This window comes from Heteronotia binoei, chromosome 21, assembly GCF_032191835.1.
Source record: "Heteronotia binoei isolate CCM8104 ecotype False Entrance Well chromosome 21, APGP_CSIRO_Hbin_v1, whole genome shotgun sequence".
Taxonomy (NCBI): Eukaryota; Metazoa; Chordata; class Lepidosauria; order Squamata; family Gekkonidae; genus Heteronotia; species Heteronotia binoei.
The window spans coordinates 61537644-61548677 of record NC_083243.1 but is presented as its reverse complement, the minus strand read 5'-3'; the positions used below and the strand labels follow the sequence as shown (position 1 = coordinate 61548677).

The window sequence follows — 11034 nt, the reverse complement described above, 5'->3', positions numbered from 1 at the left end:
TACAAATAGCTGAGAAAAGAAGGAAAGCAAAAGGCAAAGGTGAAAAGGAAAAATTCACCCAACTGAATGCAGATTTTCAGAAAACAGAAAGGAGAGATAAGGAGGCCTTCCTGAAGGAGCAATGCAAAGCAATAAAGGAAAATAACAGAAAGGGAAGGACAAGAGATCTTTTCAAGAAAATTGGAGAAATCAAGGGTACGTTTCGTGCAAAGATGGACATGATAAAGGACAAAAATGGTAGGGACCTAACAGAAGCAGGCGAGATCAGGAAGAGGTGGCAAAAATACACAGAAGAATTATACAAGAAGGATCTCAATGTCCTTGACAACCATGACAGTGAAATCACTGACCTTGAGCCAGACATCCTGGAGTGTGAAGTCAAATGGGCTTAGAAAGCATTACTAACAACAAAGCGAGCGGAGATGTCGGTATCCCAGTTGAGCTACTTAAAGTCCTAAAAGATGATGCTGTTAAAGTGATGCACACATTATGTCAACAAATTTGGAAAACGCAACAGTGGCCACAGGATTGGAAAAGGTCAGTTTATATTCCAATCCCAAAGAAGGGTAATGCCAAGGAATGTTCAGACTATCACACCATTGCACTCATTTCACATCCCAGCAAGGTCACATTAAAGATCCTACAAGCTAGGCTTCAGCAGTACGTAGATCGGGAACTACCAAAAGTTAAAGCTGGGTTTTGGAGAGGTAGAGGAACTAGAGATTAAATTGCCAACATTCGCTGGATTATAGAGAAAGCACGGGAGTATCAGAAAAACGTCTATTTCTGTTTCAGTGACTATGCTAAAGCCTTTGATTGTGTGGATCACAACAAACTGTGGCAAGTCCTTAAAGAGATGGGAGTACAAGACCACCTCACATGTCTCCTGAGAAACCTGTATAAGGGTCAAGAAGCAATGGTTAGAACAGGATATGGAACAACTGATTGGTTTAGAATAGGAAAAGTTCAACAAGGATTTATACTGTCACCCTGCTTATTTATATTGTTGTTTAATATCTATATCCAGATGGTCAGTATGCGGATGACACCCAGATGTATCTACTGATGGGTGGACGGTCAGCCTGCACTCTGGAGTATTTGGACCTGGTGCTGCAAGCCGTGGTATCATGGCTCAGGCTGAGTTGGCTAAAGCTGAATCCAACGAAGACGGAGGTTCTGTATCTAAGTTGCAGCGGCCCGGGAAGGGTGATTCCTCTACCAGCCTTTGATGGGGTGCCATTGAGGCCAGCGTCGAGGGTTAAGAACTTGGCAGTGCTCAACTCCACCAGAGCAAGGGCCTTCTCGGTTGCAGCCCCAATACTTTGGAACACCCTTCCAGAAGCCATCAGGGCCCTGCGGGATTTATCGCAGTTCCACAGGGTCTGCAAGACTGAACTGTTTTGGAGGGCATATAACATCTAATGGGAGAGGGCTGCCACCACATCTGGATTCATAGTGCTTTGATTACTAACTGCCCAGGATCTGTGCGCATGAGAAAGAAAATATTATATGATCTGCCAGAGGTAGTACCATTGTTATTATCTAATTGTTTTAATATTGTTGTTTACTGTCTATTTTATGCTGTTAGCCGCCTTGAGTCTGTATGGAATGGGTGGGATATAAATATAATGTAAATAAATAAATATGCAGAGTACATCATGCGGAATGCTGGCCTGGATGAAGCAGAAGCCGGAATTAAGATTGCCGGGAAAAACATCAACAACCTCAGATATGCAGATGACACCACTCTAATGGCAGAAAGTGAGGAGGACCTAAAGAACCCCTTGTTGAGGGTGAAAGAGGAGAGCACAAAAGTAGGCTTGAAACTCAACATCAAAAAAACTAAGATCATGGCATCCGGCCCCATCACACCATGGCAAATAGAAGGGGAAGACATGGAAGTAGTGACAGAATTCACATTTCTGGGATCCAAGATCACTGGAGATAGTGACTGTAGCCATGAAATTAAAAGATGTTTGTTCCTTGGGAAGATAGCTATGGTGAACCTAGGCAGTATAATAAAAAGTAGAGACATCACCCTGCCAACAAAAGTCTGTATAGTCAAAGCTATAGTATTTCCAGTAGTAATGTATGGCTGTGAGAGCTGGAGCATAAGGAAGGCCGAGCGCAGAAGAATAGATGCTTTTGAGCTGTGGTGCTGGAGAAGAATCTTGAGAGTCCCTTGGACTGCAAGAAAATCAAATCAGTCAGTCCTAAGGAAAATCAACCCAGACTGTTCCCTGGAAAGTCAGATGCTGAAGCTGAAGCTCAAATACTTTGCCACCAAATGAGAAGGGAGCACTCACTGGAGAAGATCCTGATGCTGGGAAAGACAGAAGGCAAAAGAAGGGGGCGGCAAAAGATGAGATGACTGGACAGTGTTACTGATGTAACTAACATGAATTTGAGCAGACTTCGGAGGATGGTGAAAGACAGGAGGGTCTGGCATGACTTTGTCCAAGGGGTCGCAAAGAGTCAGACTCGACTGTGCGACTGAACAACAACAAAAATAATCCAAAACATAGATATATGGTAATTAATCAGAATTTAAATTATATTGCAGATAATTTAAAAGATACCTAAAAGGAATGAATAGCTCATCTAGGTTTAAAAGCATGTTACCTCAATATTTCCATCCTGAATATGTGTGCAAGGGAGTCAGAGCTTGACAGAGACTATTCTCCGAGTCTTGACACAGACTTCAGTCCTTGAACTCAGACTTTTCTCCCCTGCTCTCCTGTTCCTTGGTCCACATTGCCAAACCAGGCTGACAGTTTTAACCATTTGTTTCCAGGTTGGAAGGTCTCTGTGGACCCAATCAGACCCATGGGCTCAGCTAAACACTTCCCAACAAGCCACTGCTGTTCAGTCATCAAGTTGTCATAAGGACTTTTAGGGCACCAGAGGTGGAAATTGAAAGGTTTTTTTCTCTGTGCTCTTGAAGTTTCACCAAACGGTTATTGGAGTGCTCCCCTACACCATCACCAGTTCATCCTGTTTTCCAGCTCATCTAGCAGGAGTTCTAACTGGCTATGCAAATTTTTTTTTAAAAAAAACTTGTTTCAGCAGCAGCTACTACCACAGTACAAGAATCTTCACTATGTGTCTGAAAGTCAGCTGTATGTATTCAAGAAAATATTTCAAAAACACTGTTCATTTATTTATCTATCTATCTATCTGGGATTTATATCCCGCCCTTCCCACCGAGTGGCTCAGGGCGGCTTACAACATATATAAAACTAACATAAAAATAAATTACACTTTAAATTTAACATTTCATAATAAATAATTAAAATCCAACATTTGTTATAAATATACATATCGTTAAAAATCAGACAAAAATACAAATATACATATCGTTAAAAATTTACAAAGACATCCCATTAAACAGAGCTTTGGACTGAAATATTCAAGATACTACTAGAGCTGTGCATAACTTCACTTGTTAAGCCAATTGCCCTAAAAATATGGTTTTGGGGAATTTAGAGTGGTGGGCAATCAGCCTTTTAGCAAGATCTAAAAACCTGTTTATACAGAAAACATCTGCTTTGAGAGTTACCCTCCTAGTAACGAGGCAAGATGGTCTAATAATCAATGGGATGTTTTATTTTAGGAATAAGGGCAAAAATACAAGGGTATAAAATCATATAACATACATACAGGCCTAAGAAAACAGATATGAAATTGATAGATGGGTAACACAAGGGTAAAAACATAGACAGGGTATACGACCTGATCCTGGTGGCTTAGGGTCCCGTCACAACTAGAAGATGTAGATATGCACTGCGATGTGCCATGCCTGATGCTCCTTACTTAGAGTAGGGAGGGAGGAACAATCTGGTTACATATTGCTCAGGCATAGAGAGTGAGAATGGCTTTCTCTCTGGTTATATTATTTTTGGAAAGGAAAAGGTCCTCCCAAAAAGGGGCTGGCTTGTTGGTGGGCAGTATCTAGTCTATTCTGGGTACCTGATTGGATGCCCACCTCCAGCCAATGAGCAGACCTCACTCTGGTCACCTGAATGGATCTCCAAGTAACAATGGGACAGGGGGAGGCTCCAAAGTGGCAGTTTGGGCAAGGTATGGGTGGAAGCATGGGTGGAGAGGATTAAACAAGCTATCCAAACTTATCTAAAGGTGACAATAGGGGGCCAAATTGGTACCAAAGGTGACACCCGATCTATACAAAGAACTTCTGGCTCTGGGGGAGACTGGTCTTCCTCTTCTGGCTAGCACAGTCCTTTGTCTGAAGTTCCGTTTGACAAAGACTTGGGCGGTCTGGCAGGATCCACGCCTATGCTAAGGTTGATTGCCTTATGTAGATGTAACAGCTGTTGAGTACATGAACCTCTCGCTTCTCTGTCATGGAGTCTGACACTGCAGGAAGATGGCCGCTGATGATGTTAGCTTACCAACATGGCTTTCATGGTCAAGGATGGAAACCGCTTGCCCGGACAGTTCCTGGCAATGTGACTTCTTCCACTGCAACGGCTGAGATGGTGCACGCATGGAGCGGCTGGAAACCCATCTGTACTTCTGGCTAGCACTCTTCCAGAGATATAGAGTGCTGTTGTAATGCTGAGGCTGTTAGTATTCACATCAGTCTCTTATAAAATGGTAGATAAAACCCACGTTTCACAGCAGATGTGTGTGAGGTGCTTCTCCAGGCACCCTGGCAACCAAACAAGTGATTACGATGTCCGTATATAACTGAAATTAGGGGTCTTTTGCTCACACTCTTGACATTTTGTGGTTGGCTCCACCTCCTGTGGCAACCATTTTGAGCCCACCACCCTGTGTCAGAAATCCAAAGGTGCTTGCAGGCTTAAAAGATTGATAATTACTGATTTATCACAAGATACAGCAACAAAATATGAGACCATTTATATTTATATTTAGCTATGTTTCCATTCATGCAATGAATTAAATACATTGCTACATGTTGAAACAACACAGCAACTTTTATTAGCCATTCAAAAGATCAGACATTTCAAAATTCAATGATATGAGTGAATGGTCCATTTGTATCCACTTTCAAAACCTGCCGGTTTCCATATGTCCCATGCCTGAGAACAACACCAGCCTCGGCACATCTGGCATTAGTAGCTAGTTCTTTCTCACACAGAGTTACAAACTGAGAATAAAGTTCCATCCCAGTTTCCTTTTCAGCGTTGAAATGGTATTGCATGTTTCTTCCCTTCAGTTTACCACCCAGTGTGGCTTGAGGTATTATTAAAATGCTGCCTGGCAAATCCACAATAGAAACATATTTGCCATCTTCAGTTTCACATTCAGGAGTGTATTAACTGCAAAAATATGGAAAAGTGTTAAAATTATAATAAAAAACACAATTACTGTATACTAGCTAGTCTTTTTATATCCTGTCTGTAATGAAATTCAAAGCTCTAGGTTGATTTGGTAATTGTACCTAAATTTCAATACCCCTTTTATTTCTCACAAGCTGTTCAATTAATAATTTAACTGTACATGAATGCCCTCTACTGGCTACTTAGCATATGGTTCTTTTTTTTTAAGCACAGATGCAACTGCAGAGAACGTCTAATCAGAGACTGGAGAGCATCATTCATAACAAAATATGGTTTTCAATGTAATAGAATTCATGACAATACTTCTAGTCAATGGTACTCACCCCACCACAGAGAGCTTCATTTGCACCTACCATCAACCAAAAAGAGCTTTATGATTACTGTACACCCTGTGCATGAACCCACCACACACATGAAGCAAGATAAGAAACATGGGGACCTGCAAGAAACTTGGGGGTGGGCATTCCACCACCCTTACTTTCTTCCCTCTCCCTCCTTTCTTTGTCGAAGTTCCCCTTCTCTTTCTGTCCCACCCTTAACAATCTTTCCTCGCTGCCTTCTTCCCACCCCATTGTCAATCTTCCCCCATTCCTTTCTCCCCCACCCACTTCCCTAGTAATCTTTTTACCCCCTTCTCCCCTCACCCTTGTACATTAACCTCCCTTCTTACCCCAGCTTATCTCAAACAATGTGCCCCTTCTTTCCACCACCCTTTCTCAATCCTTCCCTTCCCTGCCCTCTACTCAAATAATCACTCCCCTCCATTTCTCTTCCCCCTCAAACACTCACCCTCCTTCTTTCTCTGCTCCCTCCTTCAGACAATCACCTCCTTCCCTTCCCCCTCCCTTAGACAATCCCCTCCTCCTCTCTCCCTGCAATCTGCCCCCCTCTTTCCCCCTACCTCAGGTACCATGGCAGCTGTGTCAGGGCCCCCTGGGAGCTGCAGCAATGGCAGGACCCATGGGAGCTGTGGTGGTTGTGGCCTACTCATTGGGAGCCATGGCAGCACCTGCATCAGGAGATGCCACATTAACTGGAGGGCCCCTGGGAGTCACAGCAGCTATGACCTCCTCATCAGGAGCTGTGGCAGCCGCATCAGGAGACCCTGTGCTGACTACTGGGCCCCTGGGGCAGGAGATACCATACTGGGCTCAGGGCCCCCGGGAGCTGCCAAACCTGTGGTAGAGCCCCAGGAGACACCAAGCATGCATCTCTCAGACTCAGTCACCACGGCTGGGCCCATAGTAGCTCTTGGACTCCACTGCCACTGTGGCACTACCCAGAACAGCTCAGATTCAGCAGCTGTAGCCAGACCTGGAGCTGCTCCAGGACTACAATGCCACAAGGCCTGCAGAACAATGGAGCCAAGTTCCTACCTTCAGTGTTGCTGTCTCACTGCCTCAGAGGCTGCTAAGGTGACTCAAGGTTCCCAACGGCAGCCACTATTGTGCAGAAAAGTTTGGTTAGGAGGGCAATTAAAGACTTATACATTTTGAGAAAGTTCTTAGCTGTTTCTGCAAACCTGGTTTGTGCTCCAAATTTGCAGAGAAAATCTTCCATCTCTTCACCTAGCCCTGATCTGCAGAATTAAATATCCACAGATGAAACCAGATTGAGAATCAGATTTTTTTTTTCAGTTACCAGATTACTTTTGAGCATGTAACGTTGTGCCTTCCCAACACTGTTGAACCTTGGCCAGTCCTTCTGTATCTCAATGGGATGGAATATCTGGCAAGTCAGTCTGATCATACAAAACAGCACTCAGACTTTCAGGTTCTCTGGTATTCTTTGTTAGGTGAAATGTTAAAAAAAAGTAAAGAAAAAAAGCTTCCCTAGATCAATAATTTCTTTTCTGTTGAGGTGAGAGTGCACAAGCAACAGGGTACAGTATTGGAGAGAAGAGACTCTTCACTTCCATCTCTGATACAAAGCCCACAGTTCAGGGACGCTCACAGCTTACTTGTCCTTCAGTGGTGTTGCTTTCAAGATGTAAATTACCTGCTACCTTTAAGCCCCACTAGGCAAAGGCCTTGCTGAACTCCTTGAAATATATGGCAGCTGCCACACTGAGAAATGGTGCTCAGAGGAGCCAAAGGTGGCAGATCAAAGAGCCACATTTGTAAATATCATTGTCAGCTTTTGAAAGCTAAGCAGGCTTGCCCCTCATTAGTATTTGGATGGGAGACCACCAAGGAAGTCCAGGGTTACAGCAGAAAGGCAGGCAATGGCAAACCACCTCCGAATGTCTTTTGCCTTGAAAACCCCATGGGGTAATATGTCAACTATAATTTGATGGCAAAAATAAAAAGTCTTCAACCAAAAACAGCTTATACACAGGTGCAAGTACATCTACTTGTGCAAGGAAAAGTCTGTAGGTTTGGATGGATTTCCTACTCAAGCAGCTGCCATCTACTACGCAGCCTATACTGTTTCTGAGGGTCCCCTAAACCTAACATGGAGCTGTTGAAACAGCTAGAGAAGATCTGATCTCATCAGATCTCAGAAGCTAAGCAGGGTTGGCTCTGGTCAGTATTTATATGGGAGATCACTTAGGAATACTGGAGTCACTACACAGAGGCAGGCAATGGCGAATCATCTCTGAACATCTCTAGCCTTGAAAACCCTGTGGGGTTGCCATCAGTCAGCTGCCACTACAAATGCCAATTTTAATATTTGTTGCTCTCTTATCCTGAGGATTAAAATGACTGCAGTAAATTACTGTAGCTTGTTGCTATGGAGCTAGTCTTGGGAGTCCTGGGGCTGTATTTCCAGTAACTCAGGTTTGTAAGTTCATCTGAATAGTTTGTCATATGCCATCTTGCCTACAAATCCATATATTTCAGTACTGCCTCAAGTCTGTAGCCAATAGTAAGAACACAGTCTGCCTCAAAAAGCTTAAGAGCCACCTTAACAAGAAGCTGTCAATTTATAAGCATATTGGACTTACACGTATGAGGACTCAAGAACAGAATACTTAAGACTAATTACCTCCAGACAGCCGTTTTCAGTTTCAAAGCTTTTAAAAACAAAATCTCATTGAATGGGTTCTTATTATTTTCTTGTGATACATCTGAAGCAACTGCATCACACAATGACTTAAATAGTTTTAGCACCATTGTTTTTAGTTGCCTGTTTTAATATTTTTTTTACCAAAACACCTACCCATTTTGAGAATGATTTCTTCATTGGCCCCTTTGAAGAAACATATGTAGATTATAAGTCCTCGCTGGATCTATGCAGAGTAATGAAGAAATATATTATAAATCTACATGCTTGCTCAGCAAGTTTTACTTCAGCTGTATTCAAAAATCACAAACTGAAGTCCTTAAAAACAATGTAACCCCCCCAAAAATACTTTCTGGGAGTATGCCCCAATGAACAGACTTGATTAGGATTCTAAGTAGACCTGTTTGGATTGCTCTCTAAATAAGTTAACCGGGAGGGAGGGGGCAATTTCTGCTCTTTTAAAGTAGGTCTTCAGAATTATTACTATAAATTGCATGTTTTACTAATTGTAGTTATGGTACAAACAGATTGATCGTTACTTGCCTAAGTTGTTGGCTCTATGTTAGTTATTTTCTTTTTATTATTTCAATAGTTTTGAATAAGAACAATTCAGAAATAAGAGATAAAACAATAAAAGCATCAAAAGTTATCTCGTATTTCTGAATTGTTCTTATTTGTTACTTGCCTGTGGTTCCAACTGCCTGGGAGAAAGGTTGGCCTGTAAATATTTTAAATGCAAATAAATATATTTTGAATAGTGGCAAATAATGAATTAAAGTTATTCCCTTTTCAGGCATCATGTTTGCCTACATATGGTAAGCTGTGTTCTACAGTTGGTGTGTAGATATCTATACAAGCTTGTTGTCCCCTTCAGAAAAATTTGTTTGAATCAGGAAGATCTCATGTACTTCATTTTCCCCACACACAGAATACATGAAAAAGGCTATAAATAAATTGTGATGGGATAGTAGGTCTTCACTTCCTAAACTGCTTTATATTAAGACCTTTAAAGAAAAAGTCCTCCCCCATTCACTCTTTTCTTTGGGAGTATGATGCAGTCCTGAAACATAAAGAAAAATAAAACAGCTCTATTACATTTGTAATAGAACTGGCTAGTTATTTCAAAATAATATGTGATCTTCAGCATTCTCAGCTCTATAAACACTTGGGCCTCTGTTAGCTCACTTAACTCCTTATTTGTCCCATTTTCTGAGTCACTGCCTTCTTTTTTTCTCAGGGGCACAGTAATGTCTAGATAATAACAATATTTATGTAATTGCATCCAACCCCTACATCCCTGCAATTAGGGGTTTTTAGGCTGCTACAGATGTCTAATTACTAGGTCTCTTACTTTAGAAATTAAGTACTGTTTCTATTGGCGGGGGTGTGTGTGACCCAAGCAACAATAAATGAATGTATTAATAAAGTTGTCTTAGGTGACTGGTTCATCCTAATCCAGGCTGTCTCAATCAAAATGGGCATTTTGTATCCAAAGCAATGTTCTACCACTGAGCTATGGGTTGTTTACAATCCTTAAAACAGATCTGTCACTTTATTGTGCTCAAAGAACTTAATTTACATTATCTCACTAATGCTCTTTACAACCATCCTTGAAGATAGATCAGTAGGAAAGAAGGCTGAATTGAGAGGTAGGTCCGTGTTTTATGCTTATTATAGCAAAGATGACAGCGAGTCGCTTGCCCAGTGCCAATGGACGGATGAGTAGCAGAGGTGAAGTAAGTTGGGAACAGGGACTTCCGGGTTCATAATTCGCCCTGCACTTCGTATATGAAGTTCAAATCGCCTTTCCACGTCTTCAATTTGTAATGCAAATCTGTACTGCGATTTTATTGCTTTTCACATTCGGATTACAAATCGGACGAAAGCAAGAGCAGTGAAGAGTGAAATCGTTTCACAGCCACAACGCTCCGCGACCTCTGAGCATTTCAACAGTATAACAGAAACACACCAAGCACCCTAGCAAAAATCCTGCTAAGAGTGATCATCATCATAATCTCCAGCAGAAACACTTTATTATTTCAGAAAGCAGGATGATGTACAATGGATTTAAAGTTCTTTTAACCGGATTGGAAGTAGATTTCGAATAAGAAATTCTGAAGCCTTAAAGTAGGTGGCTGCAAAAGACAGACACAAAAAAAGACGAGCTACTCCACCGCCGTCGGGCTAATGGAAGTAAGAGAGATTCCGCAACCCAACCCCCAGTGCAGACGTTACCTCCACCCATTCGGCTTCGGAACCTAACTCCGGAGGCTTCACCTGTAACTTCGCATACAGGCACTGCTGCAAGAGCGCCCGAGCTACCGGAGCCCGGCTGCAATCGGCCATGCCCACAGCAGCATGCAGCGCACAGGGACAGACTCCCAGGTTCTCCTCCAACCCGTTTTTCAACTCCTCAAGACAAGTCCCACCCGCTTGTTTTCTGACGTCACTGTAAAAAAAAAATAGCGAAGCCCGGAAATCGACGTCAAAACCATAGAGAAACAGCGAGTTTATATGAAAACTATCAACCACAATGCTCCGGAAGCATTGCTTGAAAACACGGGAAGCACTTACCCAATCGTTGTACAGATTTTGTAATATATTGATTTACAGACGTTGAGTTGATTTAGATTTTTTTTTTAATCGCTTGTACCAGCAGTACATTTGTGCTTGTTGGCTTGCGATCGCGCAGAAGCAGCGT

General features: G+C 42.3%; 1 protein-coding gene across 1 annotated transcript; it reads right to left on the bottom strand.

Annotated features, from left to right (window-relative positions):
* Positions 1 to 4942: 4942 nt before the first annotated feature.
* On the bottom strand, positions 4943 to 10814 carry DTD2 (D-aminoacyl-tRNA deacylase 2). Its single transcript, XM_060262492.1, is given in 4 exon segments — positions 4943 to 5289; positions 5292 to 5306; positions 8490 to 8559; positions 10569 to 10814. Coding segments are annotated over 4 exon segments (495 nt in total). The 5' UTR covers positions 10680 to 10814; the 3' UTR covers positions 4943 to 4990.
* Positions 10815 to 11034: the final 220 nt, after the last annotated feature.